The 23,084-nt window shown below is 26.1% G+C and overlaps 1 protein-coding gene across 2 annotated transcripts in view; it reads left to right on the plus strand.

The window, feature by feature from the left end:
• The first annotated feature begins 232 nt into the window (after positions 1 to 232).
• The window catches only part of LOC117176717 (cystathionine gamma-lyase), a 33,525-nt gene continuing 10,673 nt past the window's right edge, over positions 233 to 23,084 (plus strand). Inside the window, exons 1-4 of one of the 2 annotated variants that reach the window (XM_033366977.1) lie at positions 233 to 439; positions 9,631 to 9,775; positions 21,080 to 21,361; positions 21,736 to 21,870. In XM_033366977.1, coding sequence (XP_033222868.1) covers positions 9,635 to 9,775; positions 21,080 to 21,361; positions 21,736 to 21,870 — 558 coding nt within the window. In that variant the 5' untranslated portion in view covers positions 233 to 439; positions 9,631 to 9,634. Of the gene's footprint in view, positions 440 to 9,630; positions 9,776 to 21,079; positions 21,362 to 21,735; positions 21,871 to 23,084 lie in introns of those variants that run through there. The other variant, XM_033366978.1, reaches the window with a different exon arrangement.

Here is a 23,084-nt window from a genome sequence, read left to right on the forward strand (position 1 = left end):
TCGAAACCTGTCTGGCGTCTGCTAAGTTTGACTAATTTCAGAGTGGCCCTAGCACGTGGCTCGGAATCGGAATTCGGAAATTTGTCTAATAGGTTCAAGGTCATGTGGAAATCTTGAATTAGCAACAATTCGGATTGGTGAGCTCGCTCGTTTCACTCCAGAGTCACTGCAGACCTCTTTTCAGAGCTTTGAGAATCTTTTGACACGTGTGGGGCTGGTGTGGGGGTCATGTGAGATAGTGATTGGCATATTTGAGGGGAGACTCGGCAAGCCCGCTGCGGCCGTTTGGAGCAGTCTGACTCTGACGTTCGAGTGAATTTCTCGTCATTCGTTCGTTGCCTTCGTCGCGAACTGTTGTACGCATCTGTTCTTGTTCCTGCGCGGAGTTTCCCCATTTGACGTAGAGGCTCGTTTCATCATCTTTTGTCGAAAACAGCAGGTGTGTACATTTGTATTAATATAAATAAGATAAGCAGCAATGAAGTAGAATACACGAGGAAAATCATCAGAACTTGATGCAAATTAAATGGGTAAAAATTTGGCGCTCGCGATCGTCTCTTTCTTTTAAGCTACCCGGCGAATTTTAAGGTGTTCGAATTTTTTAAAGCTTATTCCAAAATAGATACATTTGAATAAAACTTGTGCTTACTTCCGGTTCAAAACAAGTTGGGATAACTGAAATTTTCTTTCTTGAAACTTTATATTAAACCTGTTTTTCAATGTCGGGTGAGAATCGTTTACGATAAATGTGGGGCTAATAAATTTTTATCGTTTCGGTATGCCAGCCATTATTTAAATAATAGCAGGCGATAAGATGACATTTTCCTCGACACGTGGGAAATTTAGCGTTTGTGCCCGCCAAATTTTATTTCATGTATTTTGAGATTAATAATAAACATGTAAAATTAGAGAAAAAACAGTCGCTCATCTTAATAAGTTCTTGAGTCAGCGAGTTGATCCTTTTTTTAATCAGTTTTGGAGTGTGATTATTTTTTATGGGATTTCATGTGATGCAATATGTACCAAAAATATCTTTCTATGCACATACTTCCCAAATCTCAAATGGATTAAAAATTTTAATTCGGTTTAAAATTTGTGCGAAATTAAAAAAATTAAGATCTTTTTAAATTTTGAAAAGATTTCAAAGGAATTTAATTTGAATATGTTTCCAACAATTTTAAATAGAATGTAAATTTTCAAAGATTGTAAAGAATTTTAAAAGGGCAACTAAAGAAAATCAAGCTCATCAAAATAAAATTCTTTAGATTCCTGGGAAAATTATAAATGATTTTCTATTTTAGAAAATTAAATTTTGAAGTCAATTTGAAAAAATTTCAAGATTTCTAAAAATGTGGAAAAAAATCTGGAAAATTCGTAGGCAATTGTTTTTTAAAGATTTTTCGATATTTTAGGAATAATTTGAGTCAGTTTACAATATATTTGAAAATTCTTCTCCTGGTACAGAAATTTCACCTTTTCGGTTAAAACTGATATTGTTTGTTTAAAAATGAATTTGTTTGGTTATTGATTTAACTATTTTGTTGAAAATTCGTCCTTTAGTTGAATCTTTTTGTAATTGGTTAAAAATCCATTTTTCCGGTTCAAAATTGAACTGTTTTGTTGAAAATTCATGTATTTTGTTCAAAATTGATCATTTTGGTAGAAAATTCACTTAAAGATTTAAAATAAAAAATATTTTAATGCAGATATCGACTTTTACATTTTTTGTTGAAAACTCATATTTTATTATGGAAAATAAAATTTTGTTTGTTTAAAAATGCAACTTTGGTTGAAAATTAATTTCTTTTAGTTGAGGATTCAAATATATTATTGAAAATTTGTTTTCTTTGGTTAAATCCATATGTGTTTATTTTAAATTAACATCTTTTTCTTTTGAAATGTCATTTATTACATTTTTCGTTAAAAATACATCTTTTTAGTTTAAAAGTATTAAAAATTATTATCTTTTTTTATTTAAAATTATTTTTTAACTTAAAATTGGAACTATTTTGTTGAAAATTTAACGAATTTGTTGAAAATTTAGTTATTTTTGTTTCGAAATTCAACAATTTGATTGAAATTGTTTTTCCTCCTTGAATGTCAAATTCTGGTTTGTTTCAAAATTAAATTACTTTTTCTGTTGAACATTCATCTTTTTAGTTTCGAAATTCATCTCTTTCTGCAGAAAATTAATCTGTTTTGGTAAAAATGCAAATTTTGGTTGAAAATTAATTAGTTTAGTTATGGCTTTAATTATTTTTTGTATTTTTTGTCTTTTTAGTTGAATATAACTGTAATTTAAAAAAAATTCATTTTCTATGTTCAAACTTGAACTATTTTGTTGAAAATTAATGTATTTTGTTTAAAATTCATCGTTTTGGCAGAAAATTCAATATTCAATATTCATCTATTGGATTTAAAAATTGATCTCTTTCTGCGTAAAATTAGTCATTTGTGTTTAAAATTGCAAAAGTTTGGTTAAAAGTTCATCAGTTTTGGTTGAAAATTAACTTTTTTTCTTCAAAATTCAATTGATTTGTAGAAAATGTTGAAAATTTTTTTTTGTAGAAACTTCGTCTCTTTTGGTAAAAAATGTAATTTTTTTTTATTAAAAATGTAACTGGTTGAAAAATAATCTTTTTTTGTTGATGATTCAGCTATTTTATATAAAATTCGTATTTTTTGAAAAATAATGTAAAATTTGAAAAGATTAAAAAATCTTCGAAACAAAATGTGGATTTTTGAAGATTTCGAAATAAACTTTAGAAGGGTTTTAAACATTTTAAAAGGTTTTAAGAGCATAAAAAAAGTTTTCTGAAAATGCTTGAGAAAATTTCATATAATTTATTATGTTCAAGAATGAATTAGGATAGAAAGTTGAAACAGAATGGCGGCAGTTTTTCTGAAAATTTGCCAACGAACTGAGATGCGAAAGAAGTTTAAAGAGCAAAATTATATTTCACTTGAAAGCTACCCATAAAAATTTTCTAGAGTCTTTCCCTATCTTGCGTTTTTTTTCTCGAAGTTTTCGCTAAGATATGAATAACGTCGGCTATAATTGCATTTTTTTTAAACAATAACATTTTATAACATTTTGTAAACAAACTCTTTCCAAATTGTAGATCTACACTTTATTTGTTTTTACAAAATATTATAAAATTTTATTTTTTAAAAACGAATACAATTGTAACTGACTTTATTAATATTCTAGCGAGAATTTCGAAAAGAGACGCAAGATAGAGAATAGTTATCAGATACTTTTTTAAAGAAGTTTTGAACTAGAACAAATTTGATATTTTTACTTCTCCCATATCTCGTTTCGTTATTGTAAAAATGTTAATTTTAATTTTTCTTAAAAAGAATTCCAATTTTGTCTCTTCAACTTTTTTAATTTTTCCGTCTTCTGTTCATTTCTCAAGATTGTTTTCAATTTTCAAATAATTACCTTGTTTCTCGTAGCTTCTCATGTTTTTGTAACTATACAAGCCAATACAAAAATTCAACTATCATTCCCACATTTCAAATTTAAATCCGAATGGTATTAATTTAAGTTATTTAAAAATTATAGTATCAATCGCGTTGTATGAAAAAAATTACACTTTTTCATGAAAAAGGTTTAAAATATGCGAAAAATAATTATTTTAACAATATTTCTTGTAACGAAGTAATATAATTGCATTTTTCTTACTGCGGCTTCTTAACAATTAAAAAAAGCATGAATTTGAATAAACCATAGGCTATTTTTTCAGGTGAAATATTCTCTACAACTCTATTGTTTCTAATTTCGAAAATAAGTAACTAATCTTTAAATGCATCTATTTGTTTAAAAAGTGTTTTCTTTTTCAAAAACTGTTTGTAACATTGCTAAAATAAAAATTTTGTTGTGAGTTTGAAAATTTTGTAAATAACATTTTCTGTTTCAAATTAAATTATCAGTAATATTATTTGTATTTTTCAAATCAAGTTCTATAGGGTTTAAATGAATTAAACAAAATTGTAAAAAAAAGACGTAGGAAGATATCAACTAAACTATATTAATTCTGTACAAGAATGAAAAAGAAAACAAAGAAGATCTAAGTTTCGTTAATTTTTTTATGGTAATTGAATTATTAAGTATTTCATTTTTATACAACCCTGACCAGATGAAATTGTTATACCGATGATCAATAAATTATTGTTACTCGTGGGAAGACACAAATAGTAATTAAAAGTCATATTTGTTCAAGAAATGTGCCAACGTCGGTTTAAAATTAGATGAGAATCATAAGTACTTAATATGTGATTCAATCGATTTAATTGGCCATTATGAGATGTATCAATAACTGAATTGCAATTTTATCTGCCACATATTGTGAAACGAAAAAAAATGCTTTGTCATAGGACATCTGGTTTTTAAAACTGCAAAGTAACGATCGCTTGTTTATATTTAGTTTTGATATGAAGGAACAGCAGGTTTTCTTTTTACTACTAAATTTCTCGATCAATGATCTCAGGATAAAAATAAAAGGACAGCAGTCCTCCGGAAATGATACGTCTGCCTTACTAATGCGTAGTAGTATTTATAATAGAAACATCTATCTACTTGTCAAGAAGTCTAACAGTTAACAGTTATTGCAGAAGGCAATAAACTGATTTTATTGTTTTAGAAGTTCTGTCATCTGTTATTCATGGTTGCCTAGTGTTTATTTATTTTTCCATTTGTGGCTGCCGTTTAATAAATATGAGGAAAAATTCAAATTTTTCAAGTCATTTAAAACGTGACATTAAAAGAGGTGATGTGACAATAATACATAAAATTCAAGATTTATTGTCCAAATTAAATACTATCTTTAAAGTTGTATGTTGTATCGCAGATTGCCAGTGGATTGAATGGCGACTAAAACAAAAGACCTGAGATACTCTGAGTGGAGAGCACATGCCAACTTTGTGAAGCCCATCGCCTGGAACGATCGAGTTATTTATGAATTATAAACAAGGGAATTGTAGCTTAATACAAATTTATATTTATTCAAATTAATACAAATTATGGGTGGAATTGGACAGGGTGGCCGAAAGCTTCATTTTCAAAATTACCTGATTTTTACTTGACCAATTTTTCATTTTCTCTGATGATTAACATTCATATATCAACATTTTGATCTTTTAATATTTTTAACAAATGATATTTTATTAACAGAATAAAACAATGTTTCAAATACAAATTTTCAAATTTATTTTAAACAAACCTGAGACTTCTCTACCATCAAAGATGATTTGTTACCGAAATACTTTAATTTTTAATAAAACAATTATATTTTCAACAAAATAATTGAATATTCGATCTAAAGAGATGAAATCCCAAAAAACCCAAAAAGGGGAATTTTCAACAAATAAAGATTTTTCAGTCATGATTAAAAAAAAAGTTAATTTAAATTGTTGAACCTTCAAGTCGAAAGACGAATTTTCTGAAAAAAAAACATTAAATTTTCAACCAGAAAATATAAATTATAAGCAAAAAATAATAATTTCAAACAAAATATGTATTTAAATTTTCAACCAAAAATATAAACCTTACTTTAAACAAATATTTTTTCAACAAAGTTCAAACAAAATTTTCAACACCAAATAGTTGAATCCTTAAGCAAAGAAGATTAATTTTCAACCAAACAGTTGCATTTTTTTACAAGAAAGATGACATTTCTATCAAAACAGGTGAATTTCTAAATAAAAAAGACAAAGTAAAAAAAATAGATGAATCGTTGCAAAAAAATTCAGTTTGAATTTTCAACGTCAAAATATGAGTTTTAAACGAAAATTAAATTTTGTACGAAATATTTTAATTTTCAATAAAATAGTTCGATTTTGAACTAAAAAGGAAGTCTTTTTAACAAAATTATTGAATGTTCAATCAAACAGTGGCATTTTTGTCCAGAAAGATTCAATTTCTACTAAAAATAGATCAATTTTTAAATTAAAAAGATAAATTTATAAAAAAGTTGAATTTTTATTCAAAAATATTTCAGTAAACTTTTCAAAGCCAAAATATGCTTTTTGAACAAAGAATAAAATTTCTACGAATATGATGACTTTTCAACAAAAATGTTGATTTTTTAACAAAATAGTTACATTTTAATCTAAGAAAGATGTAATTTCTACTAAAACAGATGAATTTTTAAATTAAAAAAATTAATTTTCTACAAAAATAGTTGAATTTCTGTTAAAAAAAACCGACTCTTCAGCACTAAAATATGGATTTTAAACAAAAAAAAGTTTTCTTCGAAAACAGTTGAGTTTTCAATCGAAAAAGTCGAATTTTTAATTGAACAGTTCAACTATTTATAACTAAAAAGATCATCTCCAGGAGGAAGCAACTCCATAAAAAAGAATTAGAAATACAAGGAAAATAAATTACTAGCAAAAATATTATATCAGGGTTATTGCAAAACATAATTTTAAGAATTCCCTAATTTTCCCTTATGCAATTTTTCAATTTCTGTGACTAATATATATTTTGATCTTAGAATCTTTTATAAACGGTATAAAACAATTTTAAATCAAAATTTTAGATTTATTCTTGACAGTTATTTAAAGTTATAGAAATTCTCCAGGTAGGGCTCCAGCGGAAAGTAACGTTACGAATTTAGATAACGTTTAATACGTTTCTTGATGATAAATTTCAAGAAAGTTTGCGACTTTTGCGAAAGATGAGTTACCTTGCAACGGTATAGTTCAATAATAACTTAATAAGTTTGAAAATCATTTTCATATTTCAGGCTTGGCTCTCTTTTCCACATTCCCCTCTTTTTTAAAGAATATCTTTAGTTGAAAATATTACATCAAACTCCCGGTTTAGTAACAGTCTCGGTGGCGCCTGCAATAATAATGTTGCGCAATATACTCGACTGAGTACCCGCGCACCGCGGCACTTCTTAGGCGAGAGTCGGAACCGACTCTCGCCGTACCAGCTGGCTAACTGCATGGACCAGCAGTTCTAGGAATTACTAAACTGGCGTTAATAAAACTCTGCTATGTTGTATTACGATTCTAGTTGTTTTTGGTAGAAACTTAATCTTCTTAGTTAAAAATTAATCTCTTTCGCTCAACATTAAACTATTTTATTGAAAAATTGTACGTTTTGATTCCATTTTTTTTATTGATTTCAATTTTTTTTATTTAAAGTAAAATCTTTTTTGTTGAAATATCAATTACACATTTCGTTGAGAATTCATCTTTTTTGTTTGAAAATTCAACTACGTGGTATTTTAAATCCAAAATTGATCATTTCTTTTTGAAAATTCAACTATTTGTTGACTGAAAATTCGTATTCCTTGGTTGAATTTAACTGTTTTTTATTTAAAATTGAAATAGTTTCTGGTTGAAATATCAAGTATTACAGGTTTCATTGAGGATTCATATTTTCGGTTTAAAAATTCAACTTCTTTATAGAAAATTCATCTCTTTCCCTTGAGAATTCATCAATTTAGTAGAAAATTAAACTATATAATTGAAAATTAACGGATTTGTTAAAAATTCCATTCTTTTTTTTAAAGTACTTATCTTTTATTTAAAAATGCATATCTTCGTAGATACTATCTTTTTTGACAAAAAATGCTACTGTTTGGTTAAACATTTTTCTACTTTGGGGAAAAATTAAATTATTTGGTTAAAAATTAAAATATTTATTCGAAAAATTAACTACTTGGTAGAAATCAACTTTTTGGTTGAAAATCAAGTGTCGGGTGCAAAATTTAACTGTTTTGTAGAAAATTCTTCTAGTTTGTTGAAAATTCGACTTTTTGTGTAAGAAATTAATCTTCTTTTTTTTCAATTCATCTTTTTGGCTGTTGGATTCAACTATTTTGTTTCAAAATTGTGGTTTTTGGTTCAATTTAAACAGTAAAAAATGATTTTTTTTTGTTAAAATTAATTTTTTAAACTAAAAATGTAACTTCCATTTTTTGTTTTTCATGTTTAACAAAGTAAATTAAAGTTTTTTAAGAAGTAGTTGAATATTTATCAAAATAATGTTTTAACGAAGTAATAAAATATTCAACAAAATTATTAAATCTTCAAATAAAACGTAAAATATTCAACAAAAAAGACGAATGTATAATAAAATACATGAATTTTCAACCAGTAATGGAATAGTTAAATTTTCAGTTAAAAACATTAATTTTCATTTCAAAACGAACGAATTTTTAGCAAAATATTTCAATCTTCAACGTATAAAATGGATGTATAACAAAGAAGTTCAGCTTTGAATCAAGTAGCTGAATTTTCAATGAAAAATTTAATAGTTGCATCTTTGATTGCATTTTTGAAAATTATTTAGTGTAAAACCGTCTAATTGCTTTACTTTTTCACGTTTGGTCTGATTTGAACCACTTCCGGACATAGGATTTTTAATTCTTTTGCTTCTGTTTTTTCATCCAGACAGTAGCTTTGAAAATCTGCTATTTAAAAATGTCACATTTGATTGTTTCTATTCTAAAATGGACCGTATATGTGCATTGACATGATTTCAGGGCAACGTTTGGTCAGATGTGACCCACGTCCGGACATACGATTTTTAATTTTATTTTTTATTATCTTTCCTCTCGAAAATATCTTTAAACATATGATATTTAAAAATGTCACATTTGATTAATTCAATGTCAAAATAGACCGTATAAGGGCATTGACACGATTGGTGAGGCACGTTTTGTCGAATTGGACACTATTTTGATAATAGAACATTAATTTTTAACATTGTCTTCCCACCTAGTGAATGCGGTGTGTCGAAATTAGTATTTAAAAAAGCCGTAAAATATATTTTTTTTAAATAAAAAAATTAACATTTGTAGGAAAAAAATTGATTTTTCTATCATTTCTTTTTAAAGGCAAAATTGGAAAAACCGAAAATGAGAGTGTTTTTTTTAACCTTCCCCTACATTTCTATGCAAAAAAAAGTTTAAAAAAATAAATATAAAGAAAAAGTTAGTGTGAAATTGTCTATGTTAGACGTCTCGAACTTCAGGCCTATCAAATTAGTAATTAACTTTCTTCGTAAAAATAGTTGGATTTTTATATTGGGTTTTATTAATTTAATTCGCAATTAAGCGAAGAAACTAGAAAAAGGGGAAGTTTGTTGAAAACGGGGGAAATAAGAGGAATTTAAAAAAAGCGGTATAGAGATTTTAATTTTCTCAAGCTTTTAAACAATTTTTCATTCGCATTTACATTTCCATTTATTATATATTTATATTTTCTCTCTTTACGTCACAAACCTTTCGAAATTATCATAATTGCAAATTGGAATTCTGCATTTCGAAAATTTGAAGTTCCCATGTAACAAAAAAGCAACTTAATTGATTAAAGCCATGTTTTTTTGCATAAGGAAATAAATGTAAATAATAATAAAAAATATACTCTCCATATTTTGCTTAATTCAGTTTTTCCTAACGTAGTGCTGAAAAAGGTAATTAAAGTCATCATTTTTGCATACAGGTTACGAATTGCGGTAATAGTGATTTTTTGGCAATATTTTGCGTAATAATTCAGTAAAATTTCGCAATAAATCTCTCTTTCTTAAATATTAATTAATACATATTTTACTATTGATTATATTATTTTTTTTATCAAAAAGTTTAATACTGTCCTGATTTTTTGCAGCAAAATGCCGTCTCACACTGAGGATGGATTTGCAACAAAGGCAATTCATGCAGGCCAGGAACCAAGACAGTGGAGTCATTGCTCAGTTGTTCCTCCTATAGTAATGTCCACAACTTTTCGACAAGATGGCCCAGGAGAACACCGCGTAAGTCACAATTTATTCTAAATTAAAAAATTAGACAATTTTTAAGTTAAAAAAATAATTTTCCTACGAAAGATAAAATAATAAATAAAAGTGAGGCCGCGGTCTTAGTTCAGAGATACAAAAATAGTGTGAATAGTGTCACAAAATATAAAAAATAGTACCAAAATAATGTCATAATTTTTTTTAAGTAATTAAAATTAAGTTCAATGTTTATTTAGACTGTTTTTATTTATTCTATCAAAAGTCTTTCCACTTTTTCTCATTTTTCCACTTGAATCCGAATTAAATTAATAAAACTCAATAAGAAAATCCAACAATTTATTGTTAAAAGTTCATTTTTTTCGGGTGAAAAGTGTACTACTAAATTTTTTGTTAAGAATTCATATTTTTCATTTGAAAATTTTATTATTTTGTTCAAAATTGAATTATTTGTAGAAAATTCAACTATTTTGTTAAAAAATCGTGTTTTATGGCTTCAAAATTCAACAGTTTGATTACAGTTTTGTTTCTTTCTTGAAACAAATTTTGTTTGTTTAGAAGTTCAACTATTTTCTTTAAAATTAAACAGTTTTTTCAGAAAATTCGTAATTCTGACTCGAAAATTCAACAATTTGTTAGAAAATTTAACTATCTGGATGAAAATTTATATATTTTATTGAAAATTCTTCTTTTTTGGTATACAATCAACTGTTTTAGTTAAAAATTAAGTTTTTTTTGGTTGAAAATTAATCTGTTTCAGTTGAAATTGAACATTTTCTTAAAAATTCAACGTTTTTACATAAAATTCGTATTTGTGGGTTTAAAATTAAACAATATGGTAGACAGTTTAACTTGTTGTTTGAAAATTGATGTATTTTGTTGTAATTTCGTCTTCTTTGGTAGAAAATTAATTTTTTTGTTTGTTATCATTGTAACTTGTTAGAAATTTGACAAAATGTGATTATAATTTCTTTTCTTTCTTTCTTGAAAATTTTGTGTGTTTAAAAATTCAATTATTTTCTTGAAAATTAACATTTTTGGTTTGAAAATTCATCTCTTTCTGTAAAATGTTCACTTTTTTTGGTTAAAACTGCAGTTGCCATCTTATAAATTAATCTGTTTCGGTAGAAATTTAACTTTTGTTACATTTTAATTATTAAAATTTTCTTTTAATTCACATTTTCGGGTTGACAATGCAACTGTTTTGTAGAAAATTCTTATTTTCAGTTCAAAAATTAAACAGTTTCGTAGAAAAAAATGTATGTAGTTTGTTAAAAATTCGTCCTCTTTGGTAGAAAATCAAATTTTGTTTTTAAAAATAAAACTGATTGGTTGAAAATGAATCTGTTTTAGTTAAGAATTCAAGTATTTTGTTAAAAATTTGTCTTTGTTGTTTGCATGAAACTGTTTTTTATTTTAATCTTTTTTGTTGAAATATCAACTATTACATTTTCGTTGAAAATTCATCTTTTTAGATTCGTCTTTTTTGGTAGAAAACCAATTTTTTGGTTTCCAGTATTCCAGTATTTTTTTAAAAATTAATTTTTTTGGGCTATATTTTACTGTTTCTTATTTTAAATTAAAATCTTTTTCTCTTTAAATACCAACTATTATATTTTTTGTTGAAAATTATTATTTCCAGGTTTATATTGCCACTTTTTTTTAGGAGAATTTGTCTCTGGCTTGAAAATTCAACAGGCTTGTAGAAAATTCGCTTCCTTTTTATAGAAAATTAATTTTTTTACTTGGAAATTTAACTATTTGTGTGGTTGAAAATTAATATGTTATAAAATTAAAATCTTTTTTGTTTAAACATCAATTATTACATCTTTTGTTGAAAATTAGTAACCTAAAAAAGTGTATAGAAACAAAGGAAACTCAATTCTTTAAATAGTTTAAATCTTTCCTTGAAACATGCATCCAATCGTTTAATATTAATAAAGACTAATCTGCCATAACGATAAAATCTTCAAATAGCGGTTAATCATTTCTTCGTATTGTTAGCTACACATAAAACTGGTTGCATTTAGTTGATTGAAATCGTAAATTAAAAGCTTCAACAAAAACTTCTAATTTTAAGATATAAGAAGGATTCAGGGTGGCGATTTTAATTTAGGAAAAAAGGTTCCCCGTTGTTTTCCGACTCGCTAAAGTTTTCATGGTCGTTGAATTCAAGAAATTCAAACTCTTAAATCTGCAAATTTTTTTTTATTGAAGAGTTTTAAATTAAATGTCGTTAAACTGAAAATCTTTAAACTAATATAAATTTGTTGAATTAAAAATATAAATCCACTTTATCATTTTAAATGCTCTAAATTCTAAATTAACAAAAAAAAAATTATAATTAAAAAATTCGTAAATATGTTCAAAATTATATCATTTTGACAAATTTTTCAGTTAGAAACATTAAAAATTGTAAGATTGACATTTTCTTTAACTGAATAGGATTTGAAAATGAAGAAAAGCGTTTGGTTAAGAACCTTTTAATTTGAACTTATTTTAAAACTGGAAATAGCTTATATACAATTTCAATAGGAAATTTTGGAAATAATTAATTAATTTGTGTTTACAATTGATGAACTTCAAACCTTTTTTATCCAAAAATTTAAATTGTATTCGCTTTTAATTTGTAATTTTTAAAGTCTTTAAAACAGCATTTTGAATTTCCTTAAATTGAAATTGTAGGCTTAAAATGGAAGACCTAAAACAGAACATTTTTCAAGCAAAATATTTTATAATTACTTTAATATTGTTAAAGTGAATGATTTCATAATTAAAAAACTGATTTTAAGTTGCATTATATCATGTGATATTTCAAGTGACTCGATATATTATTCTAAAAATTTCTGACGTAAGATTCATTATTATTTTCCAGTTCTTCCCAGTCTGAACAAAATTCGCGTTTATTTCGCGGTTAAGCACCCACCCTGAGATTGCTGAAAATTATTAACAATAGAAACTAGAAAGAATTAGGAAATTAAAATTCATAAATGGAAAGTCGAATTGAACAGAAAGCCGATAAGGAACAAATTAAGGTTGGAGTTCATTAAGGCGAAAAAATGTCTATTAGATTTGTGCCAATTAAAATCAATTTGTATGGTTTACGTTAGGAGCAATCAACTACATCATTAGATGATAAAGATTCTATGAATAAAGTTCTTTATAGGAGATATGCAGGGTTGTGATTAGTGTTTCCGAATTTTTTTTCTCGATTTCATTCTATTCATTATCATTTAATAATCGGCTAAAATAAATTACAAAAGGCTTAAGATTATAAGCCAGAATATGTTAAGTTTTCAAGCAAATAGTTAAATTTTCAAGCCAAAACGACTTTTCAAAAAACAGTTGATTTTTTCAACATACGAATGAATTTTCAACCAAGTAGCTGAATTAAAGAAAAAAAATCTACCCGCTGCTGTTGTTTCTCGCGCTTCGCGCTCGATTATTTATTTATCTCGCGCTACGCGCTCGGTCTTTATATTTTCGCACATTCTTGCGCAAACCTTTTCAAATTAAGACTCAAAACATTCACCACTGTAATTTTGTGACTGTGAACTCTCTTTCGTTAAAAGAGCTTAGCTCGAGAATTTGATCGCACCTACGGAACGTGACTCATAGCAATCGCACTCCGCGCTTGCTCTTTGTATTTCTCCCGCATTCGTACACAGACCGTTTGAAATCAAAGGTCAACGGACCGATAACTGTAATTTTCTGATTGTGAACCCTCTTTTGTTAAAGCTCATTCGGCTTTAACGAACACGTTCTCATCACGTATCTCGTGCTTCGCACTCGGCTTGTCCGAAATTTCAACTTTTCGACATTATACTCAACTCTTTTATATCAAATATAATAAATTTTTTATGTCACGGCCTGGGATTGTTTATTCAGATATTACAAAATAAAGCTCAAATTGTATTTATTATGATTATTTTAATATTTGTTTCTTATTTTGCTTTAAATTATATTCTAAGCTGCGCTGAAACATGTATCATTACAATAAATTTATACCATTACAATTTACAGTGTGCATAAAAATTTAATCATATTGATTCTTATTTCCTTGTTTTTATTTTTTACATTCTCATCCTAATAAGAAGGTATTGGTTTTATGTAAAATTTCACTTTGTCGGTTTTAATCAAATCTCCACGTTTTGAGACCCTTTGAGTCAGAAAAAACGATTTTTACGAATGCGTTTGTCTGCCTGTCTGTCTGTATTCTGTAGGCACGATAAATTTTCGAAAAATGGATCAGATTGGATTCTGCTTTGGCACACTTTTTTAAAATCTAAAAAGAAAGAACAAGTTCGTAAACCAGCTATTTTGGATCAAAATTCAAAATGTGAGCGCGTTTTCAAAATTTTTGAAATTACATTTTTTCAAGATTTCAAAATTCTATGAACGGTTATTCATAGTACTCAGAAACTCAAACAATTTATTCCAATGACTTTTTTCTATTAAAAGAAAATGATTAGAGTTAGAGCATTTTCAAAATCCAAAAAAACAAACTAAAATGAACATATCAAGCCAAACAACGCATGATAAGAAAAAAAAAGTCAAGAGAAGAAAAGTGTTCATTTTTGAAAGCCCTACAAGATAACCATAATAACTTTTTTAATTTGGTCGAAAAGTTGAAAATTCAAAATTTGATCGTACCAAAAATAATGACAAATTCAAAAATTCAATTTTTTGTCGAACTATGCAAGATAGTAGTTTTTATTTAATCGTAAAAAACAAGATACAAAATAAAAGCAATTATAAAAACAAGGAAATAAGAATGATTATGATTCAATTTTTATGCATATTATGAATTGTAATGATATACATTTATTGAAATGATACATTTTTTAGCACAGCTTAGAATACTATTTAAAGCAAAATAAGAAACAAGTATAAAAATAATCATGATAAATAGAATTTGCTCTTTATTTTGCAATTTTTTAATAAACAATCCCAGGCAGAGTTACATAAGAAATTTATTATATTTGATATAAAAGTGTTGTGTATAATGTAGAAAAGTTGGCATGTCGGACAAAAATCGAGTGCGAAGCACGAGATGCGTGATGAGAATGTGTTCGTTAAAGCGGAAAGAGTTTTAACAAAAGAGAGTTAAAAATCACAAAATTACAGTTATCGGTCCGTTGACCTTTGATTTCAAACGGTCTGTGTACGAATGCGGGAGAAATACAAAGAGCAAGCGCGGAGTGCGATTGCTATGAGTCACGTTCCGTAGGTGCGATCAAATTCTCGAGCTAAGCTCTTTTAACGAAAGAGAGTTCACAATCATAAAATTACAGTGGTGGATGTTTTGAGTCTTAATTTTGAAAGGTTGGCGCAAGAATGTGCGAACATATAAAGACCGAGCGATCAAATTTTGAATTTTCAACTTTTTGACCAAATTAAAAAAGTTGTTATGGGAATCTTGTATCATAAGGATAAATCATAAGGATAAATTGTTTAAGTTTATGAGTACTATGAATGATCGTACATAGAATTTTTTAATCTTGAACAAATGTGGTTTCAAACATTTTGAAAATGATCAATTTTTCGAAAATTATTGGGCCTATAGAATACAGACATACAAACAAGTTCGTAAAAATCGTTTTTTCTGAGTCAGGTCTCAAAACGTGGAGATTTGATGAAAACCAACAAAGTGAAATTTTACATAAAATCAATACCTTCTTATTAGGATGAGAATGTAAAAAACACAATTAATTATCAATATAATAGTTTCATTTAGAACCGAATAATTGAACTTTCAAGCAAAAGGGACACATTTTTAACAAAATAGATGAATTTTTAATATATTGGAAGTGAAAAATTATTCCAAAAAATCTTGATACTGCAAAATATCATTCAATTGACGAGATTATTTATTGAATCACGGAAAGAAATTACCAAACAGACAAACCACTGAAATTAATGAAAATAAAAATTTTTATCATTATAAATGTTGTATGTTTTTTTTAATTCTTATTAAATATGTAGTGCATAGATTTCCTTATGAAAATTAATTTGTTTAAAATGTTCAAATGATTTTAATGTTATAGTTCAAACAGAAAAGTTGTACTTATTATTAAAAATTTTATAGTTGAGTGTATATTTTGATATGCAAAACAATAGCCAAACTCTGACTTTGTTTATTAAAATTGTCTTACTAATGAATCATTATTGTAAATTTGAAAAGTATCGTAAGAAAAAGTTGTTGCAAATTCGATCGAATGGACAATCTTAATTTACTCCGTAAACAAATTGTGTTTATTCCTTGAAAAATAGTTAAGCTCTGAATATGTCTATGAAAATTGTATAAATAATTAATATTTATTGTAAACGTACAAAGTAACGTAGGAAAGACTTATTACAAATACATGCTTTGTTGCTTCTTTAAACAAATTGAGAATATTCCTTCGAAAATAGCCAAACTCTGAATGTGTTTATGACGATTGTTTAAATGATTAATAATTATGATAAATTTGCAAAGTATCGCAGGAAAGAGAGCCTATTCGCTAAAAAGTAGCCAAAGTCTATTCCTTGAAAAGTGGACAGGCTCTGACTTTTTTCATGAAAATTGTTTAAGTAATTGATTATTATTATAAATTTGCAACATTTCATAGAAAAGAATCATCGAAAAGTTAAAAATAGCCAAACTCTGAATTTGTTAAAACAATTAATGATTCTTGGGACACATTTCTTAAATTTTCGATACTTTTACTTAAATTCCAAAAATAATTCAAATGTTAATGTTTTCTACCAAAAAAGCACAGGATGAATTCATATTTTGCAATTTTTCAGATTTTTAAAGAAGTTTTGTTAGTTAAAATTAGAATAATGGAATTTCTCGAAAATTTAAATGAAAGTAAAATAAAATACATTTCTAAATGTAAATAATTTATATTGTTTATTATTCTAATAAAACAGATATTTACGAAAAAATTGAGGCTGTATAATTTTAAAAATAAACATTAAGAAATGAACCAAAATATTAATTAAAATTGTAATTTTTTCTTTCAAAATGATTAGCCCAGGATGAAACCCTTATTTTCAATCACTCTTGATTTCAAAAATAGGTTAAATTTGAAAGAAGTTGTAGTCGTCGAAAATGTAACTAAAAGAAAAAGAAAATCAACTTTTAAATATTGATAATTTTCCATTATTTATGCTTATAATAAAAAGAAACAACTTGTAGTTGAAATTGTTAACTTTTTTAATTTCCTTGAAAGCTATAAGAATTTTGAAAAAATGTTAAAAAAAGGTCACAGGATGAATTCATTTAAAAATGTTAAGATCTAATAAATCTTTAAAAAAAACTAAATTCTATACGATTGTAGTCTTATTTACATAACTCTCCTCATAGATAATGTAAACAGATGCGATAATCGTCAGGACTCTTTGGCACTCGAATCGACGAGGCTAGACGTGCTCATGCCAAGCAAGTTGCTGACCCAAAACATGCGCAGTAGAACTGGATAACATCATCATATTCCAATAGTTGAATTTCTTCCGAAAGTTTGAATTTTAACCCAAAAATATGAATTCTTAACAAAAATTGTAATTTTCAACTAAAAACGATCAATTTTTAACAAAAACTTGAATAGTTCAATTTGCAGTTGAAAAACTTAATTAAAAAAAAATAATTTGTAACAAAATAGATAAATTATTAATCAAAAAGACGAAAGTGCTACAAACAAAATAAATGTTTAACAAATTAGTGCGACTTTCAACCATGTAGTTGAATTTTAAATTAAGAAGATTCATTTTCCAACAATTTTTAAGTTAAAGAGAGAAAAAGTTGTAATTAAATTTTTGAAATTTCAAACCATTAAAAAAAATTCTCAACCAAAAATAGACGAATTTTCAATTAAAGAGATGAATTTTTAACTAAAATGAAAAATCTTCAACTGGAATAGTTAAATTTTCAGTTTAAAATATTAATTTTTAATACAAAAATATAAATATTTCAATAGTTAAGTTTTTACGAAAATAATATGATTTTCAATATATGCAGACAAATATTCAACAAAACAGTTGAAATATAAATTTTCAACAAAAAAATTAATTTTCAATCAAACAGTTGAGTTTTAAATTAAAAAAGATCAATTTTCAAAAATAAAATTGCAGTTAAAAAATTGGTTTTGAAAAACAGAAATAATTTTCAATATAGATCATTTATCAATCCAAAAGATGGATGTTTAACTAATAAAATGCATTTTTAACAAAGTAGTTTAATCGTCGCATATGTAGCTGAATTTTGAGTCAATCATTTTCAACCAAAAATTATGAATTAACCGAAAAATATATAAATTTACAACCGAATTGTTGAATTTTCAACCACTAATGGATTAAATAATTGTTTAGTTAAAAAAATTAATTAAAAAAAAGACTTTTCAACAGACTAGTGAAATTTTCAACCAAATAGAATAATTTCATTTCAGTCAAAGAGAGAAGAAAATGGTAACTAGATTTCTGAAATTTCAAACCAATAAAGATAAATAATGAAAAGTTCTCAACCAAAAATAGACGAATTTCTAACTAAAGAGATGAATTCTTAGCTAAAATGATGAATCTTTAATTGAAATAGTTAAGTTTTCAGTTTAAAATATTAATTTTTAGTAAAAAAATATAAATATTTCAGTAGTTAATTTTTTTACAAAAATAAGAGGATTTTCAACCTATAAAGACAATTTTTCAACAAAACTGTTGAAAATATCAATTTTTAACAAAAAAGTTATTTTTCAATCAAACAGTTGAGTTTTAAACTAAAAAAGATCAATTTTCAACAGCAAAATGAAATAGTTATATATTTGCAGTTAAAAAAATTTATTTTCAAAAACAAAAATAATTTTCAACAAACTAGATAATTTATCAATCAAAAATATGGATAAAATAAATAATGGTTTATTTAAAAAAATTAGTTTGCAACCAAAAAAAAAACTATTTTCAACAAAGTAGTGAAATCTTCAACTACATAAATAGAATAATTTTTTTAAACAAGAGTGATGAATTCTGAACCAAAAACTTTTCAATAAAAAATGTCTAACTTTCAACGAAAAATAGTTGAATTTTCTTATTGGGTTCTATTAATTCATTTCGTATTTAAGCGAAAAAACGAGAAAAAGCCGAAGTTTCATGAAAACCTAGGAACAAACAGGAATTATTTAAAAAAAGGTGTTCATTTTTGCAAGCATTAAAAAAAAATGATTCACGTTTATAAAACATTTTTAAATACGATATAATTGCTGAAGGTCTGAAACTGCGAATGTTGCTTTTTGCGTTTAAAGTAATAACTTCTCGTGAATAACCTTTGCTTCTAATCATATAGAAATCTGCATTTGCATATTTAATTGCATAGCAGTTTTTTAAAACTATTTGCTCTACCATTTGTAATACAAATTTTTTAAAAGTCTTCAGCTGTTTTTTAAAACTCTGGGAAATGGGGATGAGTACAATATGAAATTGTAAAATTTTAGACGTAAGTTTTGTCATTATTATTCGTATTTTTTTAAGAGAAAAAATTAAAATTCCTATCAATTCTTGAAAGGAATTATTGATCGGGTATATTCTCTAAAATGTTCTCTTATTTAAAGGAACATTCTCTCTTCAGAACTCTGATTTTGATAACTATCACAGGGTGGCCGCTGGGCCGGGAAACCGGGAAATGACCGGGAATTTTTTGACTCAGGTAAAAATCGGGAAATGACAGTGAATTTTTGGTTTGACCGGGATTTAAAAAATTTTTATTTTTAAGCTTACATTTCTAATTTAAAGATTTCTTAAATGCTTTCTTAAAGACTTGAACAAATACAAAATAAAAACCCTTGATGTTAAAAATTTTTTGATAAAAACCATTTTTATTTAATAAATAAATAAATTTTTTAATGTATCTGTACTTTAAGTAATAAAAACTGAACAAAACGATTTTAAACCAGTTCAAAATTTAAGAATTTTTAGATCTTAACATTATAACTTAAACGGTTTCAATTTGAAAGTCTTGGTCATTAAACAAATGTCCACGTGTGACTGAAAGTTTATAAACTATTTTATTTATTTACTATTTTATTATATTCTTAATTAAAGGATTTTATTAAATTTAAAATACTGCTTTAGTCTAAAATATTCCATTTTTAATCCATTTAATTTGAAATTTTTAATTAAGAAAAAATATTAATTATTGAATATTTAGCAATATTTGAATTTTTATTTAAGACAAGTAAATTGAAACCAAATATTTAAAAGTAAAGAATCTTTAACTGAATTGTTTGACATAGAAAACCTGGAATCATTAAAATTTCGAAGAGCCTTTAAACTTTGAACGTTAGAATTTTAATTGTTGTATTTGAAAAATGCTTAATTTGTAAGTAAATTTGTTAAATTTGATGTATAATTTACAAATGAATATTTCTAGAAAAAACTTGAGTAATTTTAAGAGATATTTAGGAGTTTCGAAAAGAATAAAAATTATCATGCAAATTTTAGAAAGTTTTTTTTAAATCTTCTAGAATCTTTTTTGAAAATTTTGTTTAAATATTTGAAAATCTTTTTAAATAATCTCTTAAAATAATTATTCAACATCAAAAGTTATTTTTAATTTTGCTAGGAATCTTAAAAAAATATTTTTATTCTTTTGAAGCCTTTCACAATTCTTGAAAAGAATCTAATTTTTTTGTTTAAAATCTGCAAAAATCTACATTTTGTTTTATATTAGGATATCATTTCAAGTTTTACATTAAGTTTAAATCCTTTCAAAGCTTCTACATATCTCTTAAAATTACTCAGATTTCGCCTACAAATAATAAATGTTCAATTGTTATTTATACATCCAAATTGTAAAGAAATTTTTTAAAATTTGCAGGATTTTCTAAAAATTGTAAGAAAAATTCAATTCATTTTGACAGATATTTAGAAGTTCGGAAAAAATTTCCAAAATAATTTTTAATTTAAAACCAATTTAAACCAACTTCTAGGTTTCTCAAGATTTTGAAATAAAATCTTAAAATTATGATAACGTGAATTTATATATTTTTATATTCAACAATGTTATTACCTTCAATTTTATACGCGTAAATTATTGAGCATTTGAATACAAAATTTGTTAATTAAAAACTTTTAAATGTCAATTTTAAAAGTTCAAAATTTAACAGTTCCACTTTGAGTGATTTCATTTGCAGCTCAGTTTTTATTACATCAAGTGGAAAATTTGTTAGCTTTAGTGTTCTATTTTTTAAATTTCATTAACCGGGAAAAATGTTTGTGATCCATGAAATGACCGGGAATTTATTTCGTCGATTAAAACGGCCACCGTGTATCAGTTTTATTAATTATCGCTCGCAGGGTTTTGAATATGGCAGAAGCGGGAACCCAACTCGAAACGTGCTTGAATCCTGCCTCGCTGCCCTGGAAAATGGAAAACATGGTCTTGTTTTTTCATCTGGACTCGGTGCCCTCACAGCCTTGACAGCGATATTAGAGCCCGGAGATCATATTGTCTGCGGAGATGATGTTTATGGAGGCACGAATCGCTTTTTGCAAAAATGCAAACCAGGCAATAAGGTCACTCTGGTTGACGCTTCCATTACACAAAATGTCCTGAATGCAATCAGGCCGAACACCAAGGTAATTTTCAAATTCTAATTGCTGTAATAAACAAAATCTAATTGCGACTTTGGCAATTGAGATTTGGATAATCGGCTCGTTTTCAATGTAAATATTGCAAATTCAACATTGCATGTTGCTAAACTTTTGTTTAAAGCTCTTTATCAGTTGCGAGTATTATTTTCCTGATAAAGGAAGATAATAGTAACGTTTTTAACAAGAGAGTTCAAGACTTGCTTTTTGTCCTCATAAATCTTTGAGGAAGGCTCGTACTTTTATCAAAATTTCTGATTAAGAAGCATGAAAATGTCTAGCTGCATGTATTGAAATGATATAGAAAGTATTTTGTTTATCATTAAAATATAAATTTGAATAATTTAAATTTCTGGTTTTAGATGGTTTGGTTGGAAACACCGACTAATCCACTTATGAGATTAGCTGATATAGAAGCAATTTCGAAAGGAATTAAATCGATCAGATCGGACGTAATTTTGGTGGTTGATAACACTTTTTTAACTTGCTACTTCCAGGTATGCTTCTTTTAAATTTATTTTACCTGGTTTCTTTCCGATAACATTTTTTCCCTCGATCTATTTAATGATGTTTTTTTATCATTTTCCCCGAATTAACGTATAGAAATGGGAAATTTAACTTTATATAGTTATACAAAATGTATGTCGTAAGGAAAACATCTATTTATTTATCATAGATTGAAGTGATAAATATTAATCGAAATGACATTGCCGATGAGGAGTATGACACAACCTATTTATCGATAATTTCTTACATTCTTATGCTGTTAATTATGTGAGAGTTGAAATTTTTTCTCTTAAATATGTTGAAAGCTAACGGAATTCTCTATAAAATGAGCCAAGATGAAGTCATTTTGTTAATTTTTCAAGAAGATATTGCATATTTCACATTTTTCTTCAAATTTAAATAAAATCTCATGTATGAAACATTTTTCAATGGCCTTGGAATAATTTTGAAGGTAAATTTTTATAAAATTGCATCAACTTATCACCATTATTTGTGAACATTTAGTCTTTTTCAATATTTTTCCCGCCGAAAGAAATATGTTGGTAAAATATATTAAATAACTAATCGTGGAGCTTTTATCAAATTAGTTAAAATGAATATTCACTTGATTATTATTATTTTCCTAAAGATAAAATTTCTTCAAATTTTTCCAAAATTTTAAGAGGAAAATTAGCGACGCCATATTAACAAGACAATTGGTGCAAAAAATTATTTTTGAACCAAACGGCTTAAATATATTATGAATCCAAAAATCAGATGTTTAAAACAAAACATATTTGAAAACATTATATTCTGCAAAAAAGAATTGCATATAAAGATTTTACAAAGGGGAAATATGTTTCTGAACAACATTGTAATCGGCTCATTAGAGATAAAAATAGAACAAAGAAAAAAAGAGGGAGAGAATTAGGATCACTCTTATTTACTTTTTTTTCTCCGTCTTTTTTATAATACTTTGGGACCAACATGTTTGGAGTTTAATTTTTGGTATAAGTCTTAAATCTTAATATTTAAAAAATATTTTAATAATTGTTTGAAACGACAAAGATCAGCATATAAAAGTGTAATTATTTCCTATATGAATTTGATAAAATTAAATATTAAATGTGATATAGTTACTTTAAATTCAGTTTTCTCTTTATCCTATCGGACCGGGAAAAGCGGGAATTTTATGAGACCAGGAAATGACCATGAATGTTTGTTT

This window comes from Belonocnema kinseyi, chromosome 7 (genome assembly GCF_010883055.1).
Source record: "Belonocnema kinseyi isolate 2016_QV_RU_SX_M_011 chromosome 7, B_treatae_v1, whole genome shotgun sequence".
In the NCBI taxonomy this organism is placed as follows: Eukaryota; Metazoa; Arthropoda; class Insecta; order Hymenoptera; family Cynipidae; genus Belonocnema; species Belonocnema kinseyi.